Source organism: Rhinoraja longicauda, chromosome 8 (genome assembly GCF_053455715.1).
Source record: "Rhinoraja longicauda isolate Sanriku21f chromosome 8, sRhiLon1.1, whole genome shotgun sequence".
NCBI classification, from domain to species: domain Eukaryota; kingdom Metazoa; phylum Chordata; class Chondrichthyes; order Rajiformes; family Arhynchobatidae; genus Rhinoraja; species Rhinoraja longicauda.
Window position 1 is genome coordinate 49,611,842 of NC_135960.1, and position 27,757 is coordinate 49,639,598.

Here is a 27,757-nt window from a genome sequence, read left to right on the forward strand (position 1 = left end):
CTGTGTGAAAAGATTGTCCCTGAGGTTCCTATTAAATCTTTCCCCTCTCACCTTAAACTTATGTCCTCTGCTTCTTGCTTCCCCTATTCTTGTTAAAATATTTTGAGCATTCTCCCTATCTATTCCTCCCAGGATCTTCTCAACTCTCCACAACACTCTCATGGGTCCTGCCATTCATTGTGAAGGTATTTTTTGATTAAATCTCAATACTAATTTGAAGCAACTCAGAATAATTCATAGGCAATGAACAATTTATATTACACCCGCTGAATGCTGCCTTTTGCTTTGTTTATAGACACAAAAAGCTGGAGTAACTCAGCGGGACAGGCAGCATCTCTGAAGAGAAGGAATGGGTGTTTCAGGTCGAGACCCTTCTTCAAACTAGTTAGGGATAAGGCAAACGAGAGATATAGACGATGATGTAGAGAGATAAAGAACAATGAATAAAAGATATGCAAAAAAGTAACAATGATAAAGGAAACAGACATTCGCTGTTTGTTGTGTGAAAACAAGAAACTAGTGCGACTTGGGTAGGGGAGGATTAGAGAGAGGGGGAATGCTGGGGCTACCTGAAGTGAGAGAAATTAATATTCATACCATTGGGCTGTAAGCTGCCCAAGCGAAATATGAGACGGAAAGCCCCGCCCAGGCCTCCGGGTTACAGAAAGCCCCGCCCACGGGTTACGGAGAGCCCCGCCCACGCACCCCGGTTACGGAGAGCCCCGCCCACGCCCCCCGGTTACGGAGAGCCCCGCCCACGCCCCCCGGTTACGGAGAGCCCCGCCCACGCCCCGGGTTACGGAAAGCCCCGCCCACGCCCCGTGACGCCGCGGTCGGGAGGTCAGGGCCGCGCACGCGCACGCGCAGCCTGCCCAACGGCGGGTCGCCAACATGGAGTCGCTGGTGTCCGAGCTCCACGCTGTGCAGGCCGTGAAGTTCGGCAGCTTCCTGCTCAAGAGCGGCATTTCGTCGCCCGTCTACTTCGACCTGAGGGTCATTGTGTCCCACCCGGCTCTCATGAACCAGGTACTTACGCGCTGCCTGACGCCCAGAGTTAAATTCTTCACGGAGTTAAATGCAAGGAAGATGGGGTCGAGAGCCGGTGATGCTCGGGCGGCGTGAGCACGGACAGTGGACGGACGCTGCTCTAGCCAGGTTTACACTCTGCGATGCGATCTGGCCCGGATCCCGCATCCCGCATGTGATTTGATGTTTGGTAGTTGATAGTCTGGTGTTTTAGTGATGGGGAGGTAGGAACTCCAGATAGGCATAAAATGCTGAAGACTGTCTGAAGAAGGGTCTCGACCCGAAACTTCCTTCTCTCCAGAGTAGAGATGCTGCCGGTCTCGCTGAGTTACTCCAGCATTTTGTGTCTATCTTCGGTTTAAACCAGTATCTGCAGTTCCTTCCTACACAAGGAACTGCAGATGCTGGTTAACACTGAAGATAGACACAAAATGTTGCAGTAACTCAGCGGGTCAAGTAGCATCTCAGGAGAAAAGGAATAGGTAACGTTTCGGGCCGAGACACGGTCTGAAGGAGGGTCTGAACCTGAAACATCACCTATTCCTTTTCTCCAGAGATGCTGCCTGTCCCGCTGAGTTACTCCAGTATTTTGTGTCTTTTTTAGTTGTGTTTTGTTATACAAAATTAAGCTAATTCAGCTTTAATAATAAATATTTACAAAAGTATTTACACTTTGATGTTTGCATAAATGCTTTTGCAAATATTGTTGTAGCTGAATAAACTTAGTCTTGTTTAAAAAAAATGTGATGAGCAACAGAGTGGAGAGGCACTGATTTATGAGAGGTGGAAGGTAACAATACTTACAAAGGCTGCGTTTCAATCCAGTTCCATTTGGGTATAGGTTCAGTTATTGCCACAGTGTTTTCTGTTGACGTGCTTTCAGAAATCGAGTCATACAATACTTTAACAGATAGGTAGTCTCTTTCCCTGGATGATGCATTTATACAGACACATGGTCAAGCAGGAATTCATGTGCAAGCAGATGTGCTGTTCCAATTGGCGTCATGGCCAGCAGAGATATTTTGGGCAAAACCTGAGTTCTACTGTAATATGCTCGATCCAATAAATGTGCAGATTGGTAGGTTAATTGATACTGTAAATTGTCCCATTGTGTATAATTGAGTGGTAGAGAATGTAGGGGAAATAAAAAATGGAATTAATGTAGGACTGTTGTAAATGAGTATTTGAAAGTCAGCGTGGACTCTGGGTTAAAAAAAACGTTGTCCCCTTTAATCTCATACCCCTTACTTAAATTTGTGCCCTCTGATTAATAGACATTTCTGCTAAGGAGGTAAGTTCCTCACTATTTTCCCTATTTTCTACATCCCTCAAACTTTCTTTGTCACTTTGGAAAATAAAAACCCACCCTCTTCATAGCTGAAATGCAGCATCCCCTGCTGTATCTCCTCAGCAGTGCAATCATGTCCTTGTACAGCTTCAATAATGCACAGTACTAGCCTTACTGATGTCTTATATAATTGTACCATTATATCATTGCTGTTGTGTGCCACACCCTGGCTAATGAAGGAAATTTGTACACTTGCTTTCTTAACTGCAATTTCTAACTATGTTGCTGCATCATTCAGATATCTTAGACATGTTAGATTATGAGATTGAAGCGAGATGTTATTTGTGATATATTTATGTAACAGCCTGTGCATCAATAGAAAAACATGCATTTACACCTTCTAAATGTATATGCACTTATTATCAAAAGTTGGACACTCAGTAGATGAATCAAATAATCTTTTCCACTGCTGTACACTATTTTGTGGGACACCCCCAGTATATACAAGTTCAAATTGCTCTGAATCTGGTTGCATTATTTTTGGTGTTTTTAAATATATATTTTCTGTGTATTTGGTTTCTTTTTGCATTTTTCATCGAGATTCATTTCTGATTGCTGGTACACTGAGTATACATGCTGGCATTTAAATTCTTAGCTTGTTTTGCCACTTGCAATAAACAAATCAAATGTCTTTCCTCACAGGTTTCTGATCTCTTGTGGCAGACTGCAAACAATGCTGGAGTTAAATGCAGTTCTGTTTGTGGGGTTCCATATACTGCCTTACCTCTTGCAACCATTATCTGTTCTACCAATGGAATTCCCATGCTTCTTCGTCGAAAGGAGGCAAAGGATCATGGTAAAATTTATCATATGTAATCATAGAATTAAATCATTGTACACAGGCCATTCAATTTATTGTTCCTACCAGCTCTTTATGGAGCAAATCAATCTTGTAGAGCAATCTAATCTCTTAATTATTGCACTACTTTGTTGGTTCTGAGAATCAACCATCTGTTAATGGGAACAAAAAAAAGATGTGCAGAGTTGGAGTTCAGTGGGTCAGGCAACATCTCTGGACAACATGGATAGGTGAAGTCTTTGGACTCAATGAAGAATTTTACAGTATAAATATTGTTTTCTCTGCAGCTATTCTTATCCATCATTTTTTTACACCCCCTCTTAAGTCCCTGATGTGATGATCAGAATTAACATCAATCTAAGATGGACATAAAATGTTGGGAGTAATTCAGTGGGTTAGTCAGCATCACTGGAGAAAGGGAATTGGTAATGTTTCAGGTCGAGATCCTGCTTCAGGCTCCAGTCTAAAGAAGGGTCTCGACACGAAATGTCACCTATTCCTTTTCTCCAGAGATGCTGCCTGACCTGCTGAGTTAACACCAGCATTTTGTGTCTATTTTCAATGTAAACCAGCACCTGCAGTCTCTACTGACACGTTAACATCAATCTGCCACCTATAGACTAATGAGTTTTTAATTGTTCAAAATAATCTGCCTGCATTTTTTAAATCTATGAAGCCGAAGCTTCTGTATTCTTCACAAGCCATTCTCTATTTGTTCTGCTACTTTCCAAGACGATCTTTAATCCAACCTCTATTACTACATTTTTTCCAGATGAATGCTGAAATTTAATGATGGTGAAATTGTTTGCGTTTTATGATTGCTTAAAAATTGCCATAACATTACAAAGGTTATGCACCACATTAATAAGTCATTTGACCAAATAAGTCCAATTTATCTAAATCAATCAGCATAGCCCACTATTTCATTCCACTACTGCCTCCCTTTTCCTTTACCTCTACCATTTCCTTCAACCACTTGCGATAATGATTATCATACATGTTCTTCTGGACAAAGGTGTTTCTTCTGAATTCCCTGTTGGATTTCTTAGTGACCATCTTGTATTGATGCTCTCTATGTTGTTCTGTGCAAGTAGAAACACTTACTTTGCAGTCACTTGTCATTTTAGCAAACTATTATTTCAGCCTTTTATTTTCTAGAGTTAAAGAGACAATCTGTTTATCTTTTCCTGATATGTACTTCTTATATTTCTTTTGTATATCAGTCATTGAAAGTAAACATGCAGGTACAGCAGGCAGTGAAGGAAGCAAATGGCATGTTGGCCTTCATAGTGAGAAGATTTGAGTATAGGAGCAGAAGGTCGACCCCGACTGCAGTTGTACAGGGCCCAGGTGTGACCACACCTGGAGTACTGTGTGCAGTCTGGTGTCCTAATTTGAGAAAGGACATTCTTGCTATTGAAGGAGTGCAGCGTAGGTTCACCAGGTTAATTCCGGGATGGCAGGACTAACATGATGAAAGAATGGATAGACTGGGCTTATATTCACTGGAATTTAGAAGGATGAGAGGGGATCTTATCGAAACATATAAAATTCTTAAGGGATTGGACAGGCTAAATGCAGGAAAAATGTTACTGATGTTGGGGGGAGTCCAGAACCAAGGGTCACAGTTTAAGAATAAGGGGTAGACCATTTAGGACTGAGATGAAGAAAAACCTTTTCACCCAGAGAGTTGTGAATCTGGAATTAGACTCCACAGAAAGCAATGGAGTCCAATTCACTGGATGTTTTCAAGAGAGAGTTAGATATAGCTCTTGAGGCTAACTAAATCAAGGGATTATGGGGAGAAAGCAAGTCAAGTCAAGTCAATTTATTTGTATAGCACATTTAAAAACAACCCACGTTGACCAAAGTGCTGCACATCTGACCAGGAAAAAAAAAGAAACATACAGTGGCAGGCAGCCAAACACAACGGCGCGGCCATCTTGAACAAAATGTTAATTCAATCACCCACAGTCCAACAACAAAAGCATTAAATAAGCATCAAAATTAAAACCCCCAAAAACACAGTCCAACAATAAAAGCACTAAACAGGCACCCAAATTACCCAACCCCCAAAACACAGTCCAACAATAAAATCATTAAATAGGCATTCAAATCACACAACCCCAAAACCCCCAAAAACACAGTCCAACAATAAAAGCGCTAAACAGGCATTCAAATTACACAACCCCAAAACCCCCAAAAACACAGTCCAACAATAAAAGCATCAAACAGGCACTCAAACCACCCAACCCCAAAAACACACAAAAAAAAAGCAGGAACGGGGTATTGATTTTGGATCATCAGCCATGATCATATTGAATGGCGGTGCTGGCTCGAAGGGCGGAATGGCCTACACCACCTATTTTCTATGTTTCTCATTTTGTCCTTGTAAATGTTTATACCCTTCGGTGTCTCTATGTCCTTTTTATGTTATGGCATAAGACATTGAGTTCTGCATGCTCTAATGAAGATTTTCTATATAATTTCCCTACTTTCCAATACTGCCTTCCTGGCTATAAATCCTAGTGCATGGTTTGCTTTTGTTGACTTTAATAATTTTGTGCAGTTATTTGTAGTGATTTTCTGTGGAGCATTGGAGGCTGAGGAGAGACCTAATAGAAGAATTTAAAATTATGAAAGATATAAATAGGGTAGACACTTAGAACCTTTCTCCTCGGGTAGAATTATCAAATAATAGAAGGCATAACATCTGAGAGAGAAAGTTTAAAGGAGATGTCCATGGTATGGTTTACAGAGTGGTAGATACCAGGAACGGTGATGGAAGCAGATACGATGGTTGCGTTTAAGCACATGAAAATACAGGGATATAGAGCATATGCAGACTGAATGGATTAGTTTAAGTAGACACATGTTTTGTACAGACATTGTATATTTTGCGTTTTGGTGTTTAGAAAGTTTTTAATATGTGGTACTGAACGATAAAATTTGTAACGTTGAATAAAGATGCAAACAATATTATTCGGCCTTTTGATATATATTTAGATGGCCATGCTTATTTTCAAATAATAAAAATTTTCAATATTCTCAATTAAACGTGTAGATAAACTATGGAAGATCAAACTTGGTTGGTTTTAGGTAAAGCAGTGATGAGTGAGTTGTGCCCTGATTTGAGAATACAGTACACCCTTGCAATAACTGATCATGGGGGGGGGGTGTATGGGGGTATAGGTCAGAATGGGTTAAATTGCACTCATGCATAACTGATTGTGTAATATAAGTTGGAACTAGGGTTCAAATCTCAATGATGACACAAGGAAATATAAGTTTGATTTGTTTGATAAATCTGGAAAAACTTCTATTACACAACTTCTATTATAATGAAAACCATTAAAGCTCTTTGCTGAATAAATCCATCCTGGTTCACTCATGTCCTTAAAAGGAGGAAATCTGTTATCCTTGCTAGGTCTAGTCTGTTGGTCCGTCAAAAAGCACCAATGTGGCTATCTCTTAAAACTGCCTCGTCAATTGAGATGGACAAGAAATGTTGGGTTCCCAGTGCCATTCATGTCCAGTAAACAACTTATTTATCCAAAATGTTGGTAACCACATTTCTGTGATATAGCGAGAATAACCTTTGGAAGTTGGTAGCTTTTAGTCAGCAAGAGGATGTTAGCATTATTGATAGTTTTATGATTAGAGTCTGACAGAAGTGCATCTACCCAGGTAGCTAATTCCTTTCATGTTTAAAGGCAGCATTAAAATTAGATTTATTCAGCAAATATTTTCTCATTAAGACTAGCAGGACATATTTAATTTAGTTTATTGTCATGTATATCAAGGTATTGCAAAAAGCTTTTGTGTTGCATCCTATCCAGTTAGCAGAATGATTACAATCCAGCACCCTACCGTGTACAGACACAGGATAAAGCAATAAGATTTAGTGCAAAATAAATTCCAGAAAAATCAGATAAAAAATAGTCCGAGGGGCTCCACTGAGGTAGATGGTAGCTCAGGACCACACTCTAATTGGTGATAGGATGGTTCAGTTACCTGATAACAGTTGGGAAGAAACTGTCCCTGAATCTGAAGGTATGCGTTTTCAAGTTTTTGTTCATCTTGCTGAATAACTGAATAGTTTGGAATAATGGCAGTGACGAAACGTCATAGACGTTGTTCAATGCTGTATAATACACTTAAAAATTATGGGGTGCGATTTGTGTGGAAGAAAGTCATGTCGTTGAATGTTTAGATTATTTAGTTCAATGTTAATACTTTGTAAATTATTGAATCTTAGATTTTTAATATTTAGGTTGGCTTGGAAGAAGTCAGCCATTTTAGATTTTTTTCTCAGTAAAACCCTTTTTAAATTGTATTGGGGCATTATTTTTTGTTATTTCTATAATTACAGGCACAAAACGGATGGTGGAAGGCACTATTATCCCAGGAGAAGTTTGCCTTATTATTGAAGATGTTGTCACAAGTGGTTCCAGTGTCTTAGAGACTGCACAAGTTCTTCGTAAGGAGGGATTAAAAGTCACTGATGCTGTGGTGTTGTTGGACCGAGAACAAGGAGGAAGAGCCAGATTAGAAGAGGATGGGATATGTTTGCACTCTGTTTGTTCCTTATCTACACTGTTGGAAATTTTACATGACCAAGGCAAACTTGATTTTGACATGGTAGAAAATGTTAAGAAGTTCATAAGAACAAACGCTAATGCACCAGTCAATGAAATGATAAATGGCTCGGCAGAACGACTCCACAACCAGTGTAATGTAAAAACGCACTTTAAAGAAATGAGTTATTGTGCTCGTGCTCAGCTTCCTGCGACTCATCCGATTGCAGCAGAGCTTTTTAAAATAATGGAAAAGAAGCAAACAAATTTGTGTCTGGCTGCTGATGTCATAAACTCCAAAGAGTTGCTTCAGCTAGCTGATTCGCTTGGTAGTGAGATCTGCATTTTGAAAACACATGTTGATATACTGAATGATTTTACTTCAGATGTGTTCACAGAATTAAGAGCAATTGCCAACAAGCATGAATTTTTGATATTTGAAGACCGAAAATTTGCAGATATTGGAAACACTGTTAAACACCAGTATGGAGGTAAGTTTAAAAGCTTGTAATAGATATTGAAAAATAAATCCCTGAAACGATTATATAGCTGAATAATTTGCAACTGAATTGTAGGACTCACAGTAGATATTTGGTTTAATGCAGAGAGACTCACTTTGAGTCTGGAATTAGTATGTTCGGGTCTGGTATGTTCCAATAAGCAGGAAAGGCAATGGTAGATTTATAGAACATTGGATGACAAAGGACATTGAAAGTTTGATGGGGGGGGAGGAAACACATGTATAGGCAACTGGGTTTGAGGGTGTCCCTTGAGGAATATACTGTGTTGTAGAGAACTTAAGAAATTAACAGCGTGGGACAAAGGGACCAAGAAATGTTTCTGCCAGGTAAGATTAATGACAGTCCTATTCAGGAACAAGGGGGTGTGTCCGACAATTTGATCCATTGGGCCTTCCAACCTGCATGGTATTGGTTAGGATTGAGAGCGGGGGAGAGAGGTCGTCTTTTCTCTGCCATAACTGATGGTGTCAAAGGAGGTCAAAGTGTGCATCTGTTTGAAGAAGGGTCTTGACCCAAAACGTCACCCATTTCTTCTTCAGAGATGCTCCCTGTCCCGCTGAGTTACACCAGCATTTCGTGTCTACCTTTGTACATGGGGTATGTTTGGTGTGGGCCTGTTTCCATGCTGTGTGACTCTGACTACAACATTTAAGCAATCAAAATCAAATTTGTTGCAGCATTATTTAGCATCCATTCCTCTTTCATTATTTGACCTTAATTGTAATAAACAAGTGCTTGAGATTGTTCTGAGTAGAAAAGAACTGCAGATGCTGTTTTAAATCGAAGGTAGACACAAAGAAGGGTCTTGACCCGAAACGTCACCCATTTCTTCTCTCCAGCCTGTCCCGCTGAGTATTTGGTATTTGAGTGGGAAACCAAAATAGTGTGACCTGTGGTGATGGCGCATTGATTTAGTTTTAGTTTAATTGAGAGATACAGTATGGAAACAAACCCTTTGGCCCACCAAATTCACGCCTACTATTATTCATCCACTCGCACTAGTTCTGTGTTATTCTCCTTTCACGTCCACTCCCTGCACCTTGTGGGCAATTTTACGGAGGATAATTAACCTACAAACCCGCAAGTCCTTAGGCTGCGGGATAAAACCGCAGCAGCCCGAGGAAGCCCATGCAATGACAGGGAGAATATGCAAACTCCACACAGACGGCACCCTAGGACATGATCGAACCCAGGTCTCTGGCACTGTGAGGCAGTAGCTGTACTAGCATTAGAATTGACTATGGTGGACACGAGCCTTGGGAGTTATCGATATTACTCCAGTGCAAACGTGTCTTTATTGATTTTTTTCTTTTTGTTCACCAGGTGGAATATACAAAATTGCTCAATGGTCTGATCTTGTGAATGCTCATGTGGTTCCTGGCCCAGGGGTCGTAAAAGGACTAAAAGAAGTTGGGTTGCCTCTTAAACGAGGTTGTTTGCTGATTGCAGAAATGAGCTCTGAAGGTTCCCTAGCTACAGGGGACTACACCAAAGCAGCTGTAATTAAATCATTTTGATTTGTATTCTAATAAATTGGGAACACAAATGAGAGAACTTGGCAGGTTAAATCCACAATTGTGAAGGAGGATCTTCACCACAAAACTCTTCTACAACATTCCAAGACCCCTATTATATTGAAGAAAAGAATTCCATTCTTTTTTGTCAATATTGACTTCTTACTCAAGGAATAATACTAGATAAGTGACAAAGGCCTGCAATTTAGTGATACTTTTATAGACTTTAAAATTCCATAAAGTCCAGTAAATTGGACATATAATTATGGTCATAACCAGTATTGTTCACTGTATTTTTCAAACTTCCAGTTGATAGTGATATCTTTAATAATTAAAAAATGTAAAGGTTGTTTCGTGCAATTTTTAAGATCATGTAAAATGTATTAACTTTGAATTAACTGGGGCCAAAAATTAATGCATGAAGCTATTTTGTGAACTAATGCTCCTAAGTTCTGGAAAAAAATTCAAACAGTGATAAGCTTCTAATTTTAACCTATTTGTTTTATTTAGGTAAATCTGGCTGAACAACATACTGATTTTGTAATTGGGTTTATATCTAGCTCAAACATCAGTGGAAGATCAGAGTTTGTACATATGACCCCAGGAGTTCAGATGCAGATTGGAGGTAAGATTGCTGCTTTTGAAGTTTGATTTTAAATGTGCAATATAGAAAAGACAACATAGTGTTCAAAAAGATCTATATCTTATGATGGAAGATGTTCAGTGCAGTTGAAATGTTGCACAGTCACAGTATCAACACAATACAATAATTTCATGATGACATTTGACTCTCCAGACCCAGTAATGGATTCTAATGTTTAGAAAGATGTGAACAGAAATGACTTGTTTAGTTCAAGTAGCAAGTGATTACACAAGGCTTAGTCCCGGTCCCATGTATGTGCCAGTTTCTTAATTGTTTGTACGATTAATCATTAACTTCAATACAAGAATCTGTGCTGTTTAAAGCATCGGTAACTTATTTTTGAAACGTTTTTTCCCTAATTTAGATATCTTTTAATCTTTACAATTATATTTGCTCAAATGCTGGAAGCAATGCTGTAAAAAGGTTAGATTTTTAGGCTTTTTCCTGCACAATATTAAAACCTGGGCTGCCATGAGGATATTTAAGGAGCTCTAAATTCTGCAACTTGGAGCAATGTTGAGTGGTTGAATACAAAGATCAAAAACTTGTGCATTGTTGGGAGGTTGCTCAGAGCAACTGCAGATTTAAGTAAAGGCTTAGAGAACTGAATATGAGGGGAAATAGAGATTAGACTGAGAGATGGTTGAGGACTGGCCTGAGGATGAGGTTGGAAATCCTGTTGCTGTAACCAGCAGTAATTTTGCTAAGTACTCAATATTATTAACTTGCATTTTACCCATTGCTAGTAATCCCGGAGTGATCAGTACTTATGACGCTTGCTTCGGAACAATGTATAGTTGAACTTGGGGTCAGAAACATCATCAAACCCCTTAATTGCCATTTGGCATGAAAGACGACTCGGGTTTTGCTCAAAATGGCATCCAGATTTATGGCTGATTTCAAAGCTGATGTCATTTTGATCTTGAATCCTAATTTCACATATTTTCCTCTCTCTGGTTGTATCCCTTAATAATTTTCAATGTGTTCTATGACCTGACAATATCTTCTGTGAAAGCAGGCACATTTATACCCATCATTTGTTATATTTGTATTTCTTCAAATCAGGCACTACCCTAGTGATTTGTATGCATTACTGACCTTTATTCTAACTTCCCTTCTTTATTTGGTAACAGGTGAGGTGCTCTATTCACATAATGCAATATGGGAGTTACATGATTAAATCCAGTTGTAGTGAAGAAAACCCATGCTACATAAAGCTGAGGTGGTGTGTAATTTAACAATATAAACAGCCATTGGTTGTTACAAGAAGCCTAATGATTTGTAGTGACATACCCAGTGTAATATTTTCCCTTGCAATTATATTGTCCAAAACAAATCTGGAGACACCATAGACTGCAGAAGCCAGAATCTGAAACAAATCCTGATGCTAGGTTTCCATCCAAAACACTATACCTTCCTTTAACCCACAGATGTTGCTCGACCAGTTGAGCTCCACAAAACCAATGTAACCGATAAAGATTGCAACACAGGCGTGGAAGTAAAAACAGTATATGCCTTATCTATAATTGAGATGGAACAAATGCTAGAATTTAAAAATTGTTAATAAAGTCCCTCTATCTGCAATTATTCTGTTTTCATCAAATACTCACACAGCACTCTTGACATAGTAATCCTGAAGTTTTTTTTCCAAACAATGAAATTTGACACAGCTTGGTCAGTTAAATGAGTGTCAAGAATCAAGGAACTGTAGATGCTGGGAGCTTGAGCAAAAAAAAACATTGCTGGAGGAGCTCAACAAATGAGGCAGCATCTGGAAGGGAAATAGACAGGTGGCATTTCAGGTAAGGAGTCTTGGGTTATGCATAGCAGAGGTTGAGGCCTGAGCAGCTGAAGGCAAACTGATTGTCATCATTATATTAAAATTGGTATGCCATTTAATAGTTTCCTAATGTCACATTAGGAAAATATATTATGGGAGTAAGTAGACCTCATTATCTTCATTAACATGTCCAGTTTTCACACCAAGCATTTCTGTTTTCTTTTGGAGAATATCTCCAGGATTCTGTAAATGAATAACCATATAACCATATTACAACTACAGCACGGAAACAGGCCCGTTCGGCCCTACCAGTCCACGCCGACCACTCTCTGACCTAGTCTCATCTACCTGCTCTCAGACCATAACCCTCCAATCCCCTCTCATCCATATACCTATCCAATTTACTCTTAAATAATAAAATCGAGCCTGCCTCCACCACTTCCACCGGAAGCCCATTCCATACAGCCACCACCCTCTGAGTAAAGAAATTACCCCTCATGTTACCCCTAAACTTTTGTCCCTCAATTCTAAAGTTATGTCCCCTTGTTGGAATCTTCCCCACTCTCAAGGGGAAAAGCCTACCCACGTCAACTCTGTCCGTCCCTCTTAAAAATTTAAAAACCTCTATCAAGTCCCCCCTCAACCTTCTACGCTCCAAAGAACAAAGACCCAACCTGTTCAACCTCTCTCTGTAGCTTAAGTGCTGAAACCCAGGCAACATTCTAGTAAATCTCCTCTGTACCCTCTCCATTTTGTCGACATCCTTCCTATAATTTGGCGACCAGAACTGCACACCATACTCCAGATTCGGCCTCACCAATGCCCTGTACAATTTTAACATTACATCCCAACTTCTATATTCGATGCTCTGATTTATAATGGGTAATTACATCACCCATTCCTTCTCTCCCGAGATGCTGCCTGACCCGCTGAGTTACTCCAGCATTTTGTATCTACCTTTGATTTAAACCAGCATCTGCAGTTTTTTTTCCTACTAATTACTTGTACATGGACAAAACCAGGAAAAGAGAATGTCAGGTTGTTGGACCTCGATTATGCACATGCTTTTTAGGGAGTCGCTTCAATGCAAGGCCCAAAATTGTTCTTTCTGGGCAGCTGTTGTCAAGTTTGTCTTCAGTATTAGTGTAATACTCTTCTGAAATCTAATCAAAATGTTTCTCCTTAGTTGAGCCATTTTTTAAACATAATTATTTAAATATCTGGTCTTTTTAAAATTCTTGGAATAACAAAATGACTTTACCTTATTGTTTACCTTCCCAATAATGCCATTCCTTCCATAAGCTAGGTACTGCTCGATTCACATCTACCCCCATTGAGGGCATTGGACTTTGTCTAATGAAGTGATGTGCTACAATGCTGAGAACTACATTCTGCACTCTATCTTCCACTTTGCTCTTTCTATTGTACTTGAGTTTGTATTGAATGTATCCATTTATGGTATATTTGATCTGTTTGGATAACATGCAAAACAAAGCCTTTCACTATACATCAGTACATGTGATAGTAATAAGCCCAAGTCAACACAGGAGACCAGCTATTTTACTTTATGTTATCCATTAAAAGTAATTGCTGGACATTCTCAATGCCTTATGTTCCCAGAGCACGGGCAACAAAAGGATTTTTTAATTAATTTAAGTTGATAGTTTTTTTTGCTGATGCTTGTTACACTGTATCATTGACGTGTACACATAGTAACTATTTGTTTCTGCCTCAATTTCTTCTCAGTGGATAACCTGGGCCAACAGTATCTGAGTCCTGAAGAAGTAATTAACAAAAGGGCATCTGATATTATCATTGTGGGCCGAGGGATCCTGTCTGCAAAGGATTGTATGGAAGCTGCAAGAATATTTAAAAAAGCTGGATGGGAAGCCTACCAGAAGAGGCTGATGTCTGCTAAGAATTGAAAGTTAGATCCAAAAATACAAAGGTTGCTAAATTCTTTGAAAATCTGTTTTATCTCTTTGCATTGCTATACATACAAATAAAACTCAGTGATATCAAGACAACCTCTCTCATCTTTACAATACATAACATAAATTCTGTAAGTTGGAGACGTTGGGAAATAATTCTTCACACTAGTGATAAAGAAATATAAGAATTACATGTCATTTGGCCCTCTAAGCTTGCTTGAACATACACAAGATCATGGAAGATCTTCTACCTCAACATAATTTTCATAATTATTCCATATCCCTTAATTTCTTTAAAATTCAGAAATCTTATCAATCCCTGTTTTGAATTAACTTAATGACTCGGCCTCCACAGGCTTTCAGGCTAGAAAATGTAAAAGATTCGCCACCTTGAGTGAAGAAATTTCCCCACTTTAAGCAATCTGTGGAGATGATGTACTTTTTTCCCCAAGGAAGCTTTCTTTAAGAATATCCATAAATTGTTTACTTTGCCCTTCCGGCAATCTCTTGCTTGATGGAACTCGCAATAGTGTGTGTTTCAGATGTATTATGACATTGGTCTGTCATCATAGTTGACTCAGGGTGTTGTAAAGATAGCATTGTGCTGGTATTTTAATGTTTTTGAGGTGCATGCTGTAAATAGTCCGTGGTGAAGTAAGAGAATTATCAACGGGTTTGCACTTGGATCAAATAAGAGATATTTATTGGAGACACAAGGAATAGCAGATGCTGGAATGTTGAACAAAACACACAGTGCTGGAGTAGCTCAGTGGGTCAAGCAGCGTTTGTGGTGGGAATGGACAGGCAACAAAAACCCTAATTCCGAAGTCTGAAAAATGTCTCGTCCCAAAATGTCATCTGTCCATTCACTCCACAGATGCTGTCTGACCCACTGAGTTATTCCAGCACTTTCTTTTGTGTGAGAAATATTTATTTACCAATTGAGAGGAGCAAGAAATCCATTCACCTCCCGGGTATGGTCCACATACACGCAATTTGTACAAGTTATGTTTTTATACAACATTTGAAGAGAAAGCACAGCATTCTCAATGATGTAGAGATATTCAATTGTCAAGAGCTTGGATCAGTTAAGTGACATCAACTTTTCATGTTCATAAGTGTATATTAGCGATAAGTGCATCTGGTTGGAGTACAGTGGTTTCTTATCTGGCATTTCTGTGTTCCATTCAGGCCTTGATAACCATGATGATGGTACCAGAGGCAGGCCGATATCGCTGGTTACAACATTCCTGGAGAGACCATCTGTTTCTCTTATCTTGTGTTGTTAATTAGCTATCCCTCTTATCTGCCCACATTTTGAGCATCAAATATGCACTGTTACCTCTGTATTTTGGTCATTTATATTTTCAACTATGTACCTCTCTCGCGTGTTCTGGCCCAGTCCTCTTATTGCCTTGGGGACTTATTTATAGGATGTTCTGGTGTTATCCATGTTACCACAGAGACAATTGTGTAGCTAGAGACAGCATCTGAAATTGTATTGCTGCGTTCTTGCGCACTGCTGTGAGAACAAAGTTGACTTTTTTTTTTTTTTTAAATATTTTATTTAAGTTTTAACAGAACCCATACGTTATACATTTTACATTCCTTAGTAAACAATAGTCACTGACCTATAACTCCGATTATACACGTATTGTTCTGTATTTTCTCCCCTCCCCCCCACCCCCCACTTCAAAAGAAGGAAAAAGAAAAAGCAGAAGAAAGAAAGAAAAAGAAAAACCTGGAGTCCCGAGGGAGTCACTTCCGAGTAATTTCTTTTTAAATTCTTGTTAGGTATCAAAGCAATCCTGAATTTAACTACTTCCTATTCTTAATCCTAGCTTTGCCATGAATGGGTTCCACACCTTCAAAAAGAAGTCATATCCATTTCTCAGATTATCCGTTGCTTTTTCTAATGGGATACAACTCCGCATTTCTGCATGCCATCTTTCAAATCTTATTTCATTTTGTTCTTTCCATGTGACCGCAACACATTTTTTTGCTACTGCTAATGATATTTTGAGAAATCTTTCCTGATGTTTATCCAAACTTAGTTTTGGTATTATTCCTTTTGTATCCATTGGTATGATCTTATTCATCAATTGATCTAAAAACTTTTTTAGGTCTTGCCAAAAAGGAATTACCTTCTGACATGCCCATGTAGAGTGTATAAAAGTGCCCACGTCTTGGTTGCATCTAAAACACCTTTCAGATGAGTTTGGTTTAAATTTATTTAATTTTTCCGGGGTTAAATATAGTTGCTGCAAAAAATTATACTGTACTAAGCTGTATCTCACATTAATAGTATTTTTCATACTATCTAAACACAGTCTTTCCCAACTTGGTTCATCAATAATAATATTAAGATCTGTTTCCCATCTTTGTCTTGCTTTATGAATTCCTATCTTTGGACTAGATATCTGTAGTAGTTTATACATTGATGATATAAATTTTTTCATTCCCTTGCCCTGAATCAAAGATTCGATTCCTTTAATCTGAAATAGAGACATTGAATTACCTAACTTTTCCCTTAAAAAAGATTGTAATTGATAATAGAAAAAAATATTATTCCCTGGAATTTGATATTTATTTCTCAATTGCGAAAATGTCAAAAAGATATTCCCTTCATAGCAGTCTCCTATATTTTTAATACCCTTCTGTTCCCAGAGTTGTAGTATTTGATTATTCCAAGCAAACGGCAATAATCCATTTTTTACTAATGGAGTTTTAGCTGTTAAGAAAAATCTTTTATCCTTAACTTTAACTGTTTTCAACAATGTATTAATTAAATGTTTTAGCAAAGGTGACTCTTTATCCTTAACTAATAGCTTCGCTTCCCATTTATATATAAATTCTTCTGGACAAGATTCTTTTATTTTATCCATTTCAATTTTAACCCATGCTGTTTTTCCACCCTCTTGATAAAAGGATGAAATAAAACTCATTTGTGCTGCCAGATAGTAATTTTTAAAATTTGGTAATTGCAATCCACCTAATTCAAATTTCCATGTTAATTTTTCCAGAGACACTCTTGGCATTTTACCTTTCCAAAGAAAATTCCTCACAGTTTTGTTCAATTCTTGAAAAAATTTATTTGACAAAGGTATAGGCAGTGTTGAAAATAAATACTGTATCCTCGGAAAAATATTCATCTTAATACAATTCACTCTCCCTATCAATGTAATTGGAAGATTCATCCATTTCTTCAGGTCCTCATCTATTTTTTTTATTATTGGTTTATAATTTAATTTATACAAATTATTTAACTTATTATCTACATTAACTCCTAAAAACTTAATGCCTTCTTTTTGCCATTTAAACTGACTTTCTCTTTTACATTGTTCATAATTGCCTTCAACAAGAAGCATTATTTCAGTTTTATCTTTATTAATTTTATATCCTGATACTTTCCCATATTCTTCCATAATAATAATAATAATAATATTCATTTATTGTCATTGCAACGAGTACAACGAAATTAAAAAATAGCCAATCCTGATGGTGCGTAAAAACATATATGCAATAAATGCAAAAACAAATAAATACATAAATACAATTATATTAAGTACAAGATTTTTTAACGGTGTTGCCTAGTGCAAAGGTAGTGTTCAGTTCTCGTATGGCCCTGGGGTAAAAACTGTTCTTAAGTCTGTTTGTTCGGGATTTGATCGACCTGAAACGTCGACCAGAGGGCAGATGAACAAACAGACGGTGGCCGGGGTGGGATGGATCTTTTATTATTTTGCCTGCTCTACTGAGGCAGCGTAGGCTGAACAGGTGCTCCAGGGAGGGCAGTGAGCAGCCGATGATCTTCTGGGCCGTCGTGATGACCCTCTGAAGGGCCTTCCTGTCCTTTTCTGAGCAGCTGGCATACCATGTGGTTATACAGTATGCCAGCACACTCTCGATGGAGCAGCGATAGAAGGACAACATGAGCTTCTCCTGCAGGTTGGTTTTCCTGAGGATCCTCAGGAAGTGGAGTCTCTGCTGTGCCTTCTTTACTGTGGTGATGGTGTTGGTAGACCAGGTAAGATCCTCTGCGATGTGCGTACCCAGGAACCTGAAAGCGGGTACCCTTTCCACACAGACCCCATTGATGTAGAGTGGGTCGTATTCTACACTGGTTTTTCTAAAGTCAATTATAAGTTCCTTTGTTTTGGAGGAGTTCAGGACCAGATTGTTCACTGAACACCATGCTGCCAGCCTTTGGATTTCATCCCTATAGGCTGTCTCATCTCCTGCTGAGATGAGTCCAACCACAGTCGTGTCATCCGCGAACTTGATGATGGTGTTGGTGGGATGGGTGGGGGCGCAGTCGTGAGTGTAGAGGGAGTAAAGGATGGGGCTCAACACACAGCCCTGTGGTGAGCCGGTGCTCAGTGTAATGGTGGAGGAGAGGTGAGGGCCTATTTTGACGGTCTGGGGGCGGTTGGTCAGGAAGTCTGAAATATAATTTTCTTAAGGATTCCAATGGTCTAGTAAGACAAATTAAGACATCATCAGCAAATAAAGTAATTTTGTGATCTTCCTGATTAACTTTAAATCCTTTAATATCTAAATCTGATCTTATTAGCTCTGCCAGAGGTTCAATGGCCAATACAAATAAAGCCGGAGACAAGGGACATCCCTGTCTACTAGATCTTTCCAAATTAAATGATTGAGAAGATTGGCCATTTGTCACCACTTTGGCTTTAGGTTGTTTATAAAGAGCTTTTACCCAGTTAATAAAACCATTTCCTAATCGGTACTTCTCTAATACTTTAAATAAAAAATCCCATTCTAACCTGTCAAAGGCCTTTTCAGCATCTAAAGCAACTGCTACGCTCAATTCCTTTCTTTTCTGTGCTAAATGTAAAATACTTATAAATCTTGCTACATTATCAGATATTTTCCTTTTTTTGACAAATCCAGTTTGGTCCTCTTTAACCAGCTTCGGTAAATATTCTGCCAATCTCCTTGCTAAAGGTTTAGCAACTATTTTATAATCTGCATTCAACAATGATATTGGTCTATAAGAAGATGCATTTAAAGGGTCTTTCCCTTTTTTTTAAATTACAGTTATAATTGCCAATGAGAAGGAGTCTGGTAATGTAGAAGTTTTTTCCGCTTGATGTATCACTTCCATAAATAATGGTAACAACAAATCTTTAAATTTTTTATAGAACTCAGGCGGAAAACCATCTTCCCCTGGAGATTTATTACTTGGTAAAGAATATAATACTTCCTCCACCTCTCTCAAAGTAAAGGAGGCATTTAGTCCCATCTGCTCCTCATTAGAGATTGTTGGTAATAGTATCTTGGATAAAAAATTATTTATCTTAATTTCATCCTTTTCAGATTCAGAATGGTACAGATTAGTGTAGAATTGCTTAAATACCTCATTGATTTCTCTAGGTTTATAAGTAATAATGTTCTGATCTGTTCTAATTGAATTTATTGTTCTTGATATTTGTTCTTCTTTCAGTTGCCATGCCAATACCTTGTGCGCTCTTTCTCCTAATTCATAATATCTTTGGTTAGTTCGTAATATTAGTTTTTCTGTTCTGTGAGTATGTAAAGTATTGTATTGAAATTTTTTATTTGCAAGTTGTGTTTTTTTTGTATCTGAAGAAGTTTTCTGTAAGTCTTTTTCTAATACGGTGATTTCTTTTTCTAATCTTTCAGATTCCTTCCTATAGTCTTTCTTTATCTTAGATGAGTAGCTTATAATTTGGCCTCTCAAATAAGCCTTCATTGCATCCCATACAATAAATTTATCATCCACTGAATTTAAATTTGTCTCCAAATATAATTCAATTTGTCCTCGAATAAAATCACAGAAGTCTTGCCTTTTCAATAGTAAAGAGTTGAGTCTCCATCTATACACTGACTTCTTTATCTGGCATCGTAATTTTCATTAATAATGGTGAGTGATCCGATAACAATCTAGCCTTGTAATCTATTTGTATTATTCTACCGCTTAATTGAGCTGAAATCAAAAATAGATCTATTCTAGACTATGTATCATGTCTATTGGAATAAAAAGAGTAATCTCTTTCCTTGGGATGGCTTTTCCTCCAAACATCTATTAAATTTAAACTTTCCATTAAATTCAAGGTTGTCTTCGCTGCTCTTGTCCTTGTCGTTGTCCTTGATGATCTATCCATTACTGGATTTAAACAAAAATTGAAATCTCCCCCTATCAATATATTTTCATGTGCTTCCGCTAGATTTAGAAAAGTATCCTGCACAAACTTCTCATCATCTGTATTTCGTGCATATATATTCATTAAAGTCCACAATTCTGAGAAAATTTGACAATGTACAATTATAAATCTACCTACTGGGTCACTTACAATATTTTGTATCTTAATTGGTAGCGTTTTCTTAAATAGGATAGCAACCCCTCTTGCTTTTGAGTTAAAAGAAGATGCGACCATACTTCCTACCCAATCTCTCTTTAACTTTTGATGCTCTTTTTCCGTTAGATGTGTTTCTTGCAAGAAAGCTATATCTACTTCCAATTTTTTCATCTGTGTTAAAATTCTCTTCCTTTTTATCGGTCCATTTAACCCATTCACATTATAGCTTAAAAAATTTAATGTGTTATCCATTCATTCCTTTTTTTTTTTGTTTCCTTACCTTGATACCTCTTCCGGTATTTACATTGTGCCGTATTTCAGTGTGCTCCCCTCCATAGTCCAGGTATAAAAACAGAAAAGAAATAAGAAAGATAGAGAAATAGACCCTCCCTCTAATGTTGTTAATAAATAGATTAGCAACATTACCCCCCTCTATTATACGAGGTGTGGTCCGCACCACACTTGTGCCCATGATTATGGTGGAGCATCCACATTCTCCAACCCCCCCGATATATCAAGTACTTCTAAAAATTAACAATCCTTAATACAGTTAATCCCCTCTATAGTATACAGATATTATTAATAATCAATCATTCATGAATCTTCTTAAGCATTTCTCGATGGCAATTCTTCCGCATACTCTTCTGCTTTGACAAAGTCTTTAAAAAATTTATTTTCTCCAGTGTTGATCATAATCTTCAAAGTAGCCGGATGCAGTAAAATAAACCTATAGCCTTTCTTCCATAGAATATTTTTTGCCTTATTAAATTCTTTTTTTCTGCTCAACAAGGCGTTACTGATGTCTGGGTAAAAGATTATTTTAGTACCTTCATGTTCTATTGGTTTTCCCTCTCTTATATTATTCCCGACTGTTTTGAAAACCAATTCTCGATCTTGGTATCTTAAAAATTTAATCAACACAGATCTTGGCTTTTGATTAGCCGAGGGTTTCGGTCTTAGAGCCCTATGTGCTCTTTCTATTTCCATCGGACCTTGTTTATCTATTCCCAGAGTGGTCACTATCCAATCTTGAAAAAAGTTAATTGGGTCTTCCCCCTCCACTCCCTCTGGCAAACCGACAATTTTAACATTATTTCTCCTGCTATAGTTTTCCAAGGCATCCAACTTCTCCACCGTCTTTTTGCTTTCAATTGCTGCTGCAGTAATACTGTCTTCATTTTTTTCCACTCTAGATTTTAACATTTCATTTTCCATTTGCATATTATCCACTTTATTTGTCACTGTTTGAAATTTCTCCTCCATTTTTTTCAAAGCCTTACGAAATTTCTTGTTATCTTTCCTCATTAATTTGTTATCTCCTTCAATTTTCTTGAGCCTGTTAATAATTTCTTGAAGCATCGTTTTCATATTAGTCTCTGTATCTTCTTGCTTTTCTTCCTCTTCTTCATTTCCACTTCCACTGCTAGTGGAGTCTCCCGTTACCTCATCGTCACTCGAGTCCGAAACTCCAGACAAAACTCCAGACAAAACAGACAAAACATCAGCAGCCTCTCGGCAAACAGTGGGCTTTTTTGGTAACTCACGGCGACTCCCTCGTATTTTGACCCGAGTCAAAGAGCGCTTGCTGGGAGTAGTAGATTCCAGCTTCATACCGGAACCCTCCCCAGACTCACCGCCTGCCGAGGGGTCACCAAATCTAGTCCCCTGCTCCATCAGAGCTGTGGGCCTTCCTTCGATTTTTTTCCTTGATTCCTTTGCTTGCTTCTGTGGCAGTTGTACTCCTCCTTTTACTTTCTTGGAAGGCATCTGCACGTTCTGTATTCTTTCTGATTTAATTTAAAGTACTTGATTCCTTTACTTCGTCTTTTTTTAGCAGTTTAGGGCTTTGTTTTCGGGAGTGCTGAAAAGTTATGTCTACTCAGCCAAGCATTGGACACGCCCCTCCAAAGTTGACTTTATGGGGCAGAATGCATTGTATGTATTCTTCTATTATGACATGTCAGTTTACCCACCAAGTCATTACCCCATAAGGCCAAGTCATTGGGTATTTTTAAAGTGGAGATTGATAGGTTCTTGATGAGTAAGGGCATCAAAGGCTTGGAGGGAAAAATAGGTCAGCCTTAATCAAATGGCAGAGCAGACTCAATGGGTCAATTCTGCCCTGATGGATTGTAAACAAGTGGCTTTCCGATGTCCATGTCCTACATGTGCCACTGAGTCAAAAGTACACAGGATGGCCAAGTGCAAGCATAATCCAGTAAATCGTGAGCTTCGTGCAAGACCTTTTGATGCACTGAAGGCAATGGGAAATGTTGTTATTGAAAACAGTCTTGAGGGGTTGCTCCCAAAATATTTTTACAGGGTCTTGCATTGGTATTGTACAGCAAAGGAAATTTAATTGTTTCATGGATGTTAAGTGTAAGACTGATTCTTGCTTCTGTTTCAGTAAATGACTTGAAGATGATTCTGGAATTTGGCTTCAGAATGCACACATGCAAGTGTTCTGTTGTGAGAAATTGATTTTTAAGTTGAACCTCTAATCCTGCATTCCACTTGAGACAAAAGAGTGCAAAATGACCTGAAACATTAACTCTTTTTTCTTCACAGATATTACCTGACATCCTGCTTATTTTCTGCACTCTGGTTTTAATCTACGATGTTTCATGGCTCTGAACCTTAAGAATGCTGGTGGAACAAGCGTACGGAAGAGAAGTGCACAAGAGGACTTGTTAGCTGTCAAAACATTTCTGAGAGTGTATCTGGCTGTGAATACTCAGCCATGGTGTTTAGGGGGGGTGCCTTAGAAGATTGTTAGGACCTGGACAATCTGCATTGCTTTTGTGCAGAAAAGATCCAAAGTTCAGAGCATTGTTAGAATTCTATACCATCCTGCTTCCCCTTATCTCTAGCGTGGGTGCATTGTCATAGCAGTACTACAAAACTGTCTAGACTACTGCACAGTAGGCCAATTTTTAGTGCCAACAAAATCCTCCACCCACTGTAATTAAAGTACAGAGGTACCCAATTCAATTAAGCTCCGTTTACCTCTTTTAGTTTAGTTTAGAGATACAGCGCAGAAGCAGGCCCTTCGGCTCACCGTGTCCATGCCAACCAGCGATCTCCGCACACACACGACCTGACACACTAGGGACAATTTACCATTTTTTTACCAAAGCCAATTAACCTACAAACCTGTACGGAGCACCCGGAATAATTCCACGCAGGTCGCGGGGGAGAGTGTACAAACTCCACACAGACAACACCCGTAGTCAGGATCAAACCCGGGACTCTGGCACAGTAAGGCCGCATTCTACTGCTACGCCATCATGCCGCCCATTCTCTCGTTCTGCTCATTGATAATTATCCTCGTAAGTTGATTTTGAAAATGGTGAGGAGCTGTCCCTTGATATTGCTTGCGTTGAACCATATGGTTACGGAATTGGTTCAACGCACGCAATATCAAGGGACATGCAATAATATATTTACAAATATATAGAGTCAATGTATACAATGCACCATAATATTGAAGATGGCAATAGTTAAAATGGTATATTCTTTAAAGTGATGCCAAAATGCATTTGATATCATAAATGTAAAATATTTACTTCACAGCACATTTCACACGAATATATCAACACAAGTGAAAAGATTACATAGTGGAATTTAGAAGTATTTTGGTCCTTCTCACTACATAAACGCATGCAGGAAATACATAAATACATTCAGGGGAAAATGTCAATGTTATTAATGCAGAAAATATAAACCAATGGTGTAAATACAATGATATTTTTAATACTGATCATACTGAAGAGAAACTTTTTAGCCAATTTTTATACTGTGTTCTAGGAAAACAAGCTCCTTAGCTGGCATTTAAGATAGTTAATGCTGGTTATTTTTGCCCACAATACTATTAGATTGTAAATAATTAAAATTATTTCAAAAAACTCAAAACAGCAATAGAGCAAATTACAATTCATTTCTTAGAATGTCGCCCTCTGGTCCACATCATCTAAGTTGATTTGTCTAAATCTTGGTGTATTTTCTAAAGCACTGTCCAAACCGATTTCAGCAGAAGTATTTGTTTTGTTTAAGATAGATCCTTCTGTGTTTGTGTTGTCTGTTACCTGTTCCAGTGGGCGTTTCCATTCTGGTTGTGTGGCAATCCAGAAGATGTATCCTCCAAAGACTAAAATAAAAATTCCAAGAACATTGACCAATATAGCCTCAGGAGGTGACTGGGAATATGGGAGTGTGACATTACTTCCTGAGCGCCTGGAAGAGAAAAAAAGTATGAAGTATAACAGTAATAGCAGAAGTTCTGCTTTTCATTGAATATATATATTTGTTTGTCATCTGAAAATGTTCAAATATTCACCAATAAAAATACAAATTCAGGATTGAGTATTTCCAAGTGCATTATTTTAGGAGAGAATCAAGTTTGAGACAATTTTGTAAACTGAATCAAGCAGCATCAAGAGATGAGCTGCTCTTCCCTCTACATCTTAAAATAGCAAGTAATCATGAAGGTTGGCATTGTGTTTGGGGTTACTGAGTGGGATGTGGGACTAAGAAAAATAAACAGAAAGAAAGAATTCAATCTCGTTTCACAAATTTTGTTTTGGATAACTAGAGGGCATAACTTTATGAGGGGGGACAAAGTTTAAAGGAGATGTGTATGCCTGGAATGCACCATCAGGGGAGGGTGGTGGAGTGGAGGTAGATCTGAAGTAGTGTTTAGAGGCTTTTACATAGGCACATGGATATGCAGAGCTTAGGGATGTGGATCATATGCAGGCAGAGGAAATTAGTTCAGAGGCATCATGGTCACCACAGACATTGTGGGCCGAAGGGCCTGTAACTGCTGTTCTGTTCTAAATCTGCATAGTTTATTACTTTGTTAAAGATAACACACTATTGAAATGATAAGAATTAAAAAAATATTGAATAAGAATTAAATTTGCAATTAAGATTTTAATAAAATTGAAACAATTTATCCACCATTCCCAGTCAAATCATGTTTGATGGAAGGATGGATTAAAGAAATACCTATTTACCACAAATTGTAATTGGATGGTAAATTTTACTTAGTTTACCCATGAAGAAATTAAAATCTGAAATATGGATTATGCTCCTTAAGTCGTGGATTATTTGGGTGCAGTCAATCCTGTCATTCTATATCTATAGTAATTGCCACAATTATTCAGACCATTATAATAACAGCAGTTTATACTTACAGAGTGAAAATAAGTTTTTCAGTTATTCCCATTTCAGCTGCAATTATCCCCATTCCGAAGATGAATAGACCAGCAAACACATGGATTGACATGTAAAATGTCTTGATATACATGGGAGTGAATGGCAGCAAAAAAATGCACAACCCTAATACTACCTGCAAGGTAGAAAAAAAAACTTTACCATGTAAGAATCTACTCAACGTATTCCATAGTTATACGATGTTTAAGCATAAATAATCAGGTTTCTTTTAAGTGAAACTTACAATGTCTATACAAGAGAATAGATTATCTGTTTTTTTAATGTTTAAAGGATTGGATGGAAATTGAGCCACATTATGAATAATCATGAAATTCTTGTATAATTAGAGAATACCAAATAACTGATCAGTTAATTTTCTAAAACAGGTGCCATTGAATGAATTGTAGATTTAATTGTTGATTCACCATGTTTCTGTTCTGTGTGACACTATAATAAGTTAATATTGAAGTGGTTTGGTGCAATAAATCAACTCCAATGGGCCTTCTGCACCATCAACCTCTTCATTTCTAATATAAAATGTACTTATACACTTTATTCACTCACTATTAAACTGTTTTATTTTTAATGTGGTTTGTATTTAAGCTTTTACATTTGGATGGAAAAATCACTTACCTGCAAAGTGTACATAATAATTGCAGCCAATCCAATCCAGCTGTGTAAACTGTACATGTTGGGAATCTTCTTAGAGTTATGAAAGTCAAAAACTGCCATAAGTGAAATGACCATAAGAATAAAGGTTGTAATATTCAGGCCAGCATGAATGTTCTTCATGAGAGGTTTACTGAGATTCCATGTCCATGGTAGTCTATAAATTATCAGTGCTGAAAGAAATTAAAATATCCTTACTGAAGGAAGTAAATCTGCAGCTACATGAAATTCCCAATATCACAAACAGAAACAGTTTAGTAATAATGCAATTTGATTGAAAAAGTGGGAATGGGAAAGTTGATATATTTCAGCTACATTTAAAATAATTTTCTACGTTTTGGAATGGATTTTGGCAATTAACAAGAACTAACACCTGGAGATAACTCCTACTTGAGATGATTACTGATACATGAGACAATTGCATATTTATCCAAGTCCTAATGCACGAAATATTTTTCGTATGGTGAGTTTATACTAACTTCTGGGGAGTACAAGCACTTCCTACATTCCTTCATCAGTTTGCAAGTTGAATTTGAGCCTATTTTACTATTTCAGCCGTGGTTATTTCTTTAGATGTAAAACAAAATTTTGACAATTTAAAAATTACTGAGTTTAGCAAATTACTAGAGTGCAGCAAATGCTTCTTTTCTGGCCTCACATATTTACCGGTGAAGCAATCCCATAAATTAGATAAAACTCCCAAAGTTTTAGACTAGTTATTACTAATTTGGTAACTTTTTAAGTGAGGACGATTCAACGGAAATACGCAAGCACAATCCCTGTTGAATTCTGGAATGAGGCGAGATTGGTAAAATTATTACCTCAAACACTGTTTATGTCCGGTGGGCATAAAGTTCCTACGTCTAGGAGAACACAGTCATTAAGTAGTTTCGTACCATTGCCCTCGCCGCCCACACATCTATCCCCCGACCCCAAATCTATCTCCTCCCTCGTTGCCCCCAAACGTACCGAATCCGTTAAGGACGACGAACCCTGTTGTGCTGAGCACTGGGTGCCAGTTAAATTCAAGCAGTCCCGCGTCCCATGCCAGACCCCCTCTCCAAAGAAGTACCCAGATCACAACCGTGGCGATGGAGAGAATCGCCAACAACAGGGCGGCCAAGAGAAACGCCACGAATTGCCGGAATTTCTCCATGTATTGGCGGATTCGGATGGAAGTTCTGCTGTCGGGTAGCGAGCGGAAGGGATGGTGGCTGTGCAACAAGCAGTGGTCTGTGGAAGGGGCGGGTGGAGGGGTGTGGAGAGGTGTGTGCACCGGGCCGGGGTCCGAGTGCCCAGAGCCTCTGCTGCAGGGTTGTGTAAGGTTTTCGAAGAGACTTGACATGTAACATCTTGACGACGCACACTAAAATCGCCCCCTCGTCGCCCCCCCC

General features: G+C 38.2%; 2 protein-coding genes across 3 annotated transcripts; one reads left to right on the top strand and one right to left on the bottom strand.

Moving 5' to 3' along the window:
- Positions 1–846: 846 nt before the first annotated feature.
- umps (uridine monophosphate synthetase) lies at positions 847–25,237 on the top strand. 2 transcript variants are annotated; one of them, XM_078403903.1, is made up of 7 exons: positions 847–1,026; positions 3,017–3,170; positions 7,546–8,241; positions 9,595–9,770; positions 10,296–10,410; positions 13,955–14,156; positions 23,049–25,237. In XM_078403903.1, the coding sequence occupies exons 1-6, from the start codon at positions 892–894 to the stop codon at positions 14,131–14,133; spliced, it is 1,455 nt and encodes a 484-aa protein (XP_078260029.1). In that variant the 5' UTR covers positions 847–891; the 3' UTR covers positions 14,134–14,156; positions 23,049–25,237. The 2 variants fall into 2 exon arrangements, with proteins under 2 accessions (XP_078260029.1, XP_078260030.1); XM_078403904.1 differs by lacking the exon at positions 23,049–25,237 and having other exon boundaries at positions 10,346–10,410; positions 13,955–14,091.
- cybrd1 (cytochrome b reductase 1) lies at positions 24,017–27,657 on the bottom strand. Its single transcript, XM_078403913.1, has 4 exons — positions 27,333–27,657; positions 26,328–26,536; positions 25,676–25,830; positions 24,017–24,713 (listed from the first exon to the last, which is right to left on the bottom strand). The coding sequence occupies exons 1-4, from the start codon at positions 27,517–27,519 to the stop codon at positions 24,422–24,424; spliced, it is 843 nt and encodes a 280-aa protein (XP_078260039.1). The 5' UTR covers positions 27,520–27,657; the 3' UTR covers positions 24,017–24,421.
- Between the last annotated feature and the right edge of the window lie 100 nt (positions 27,658–27,757).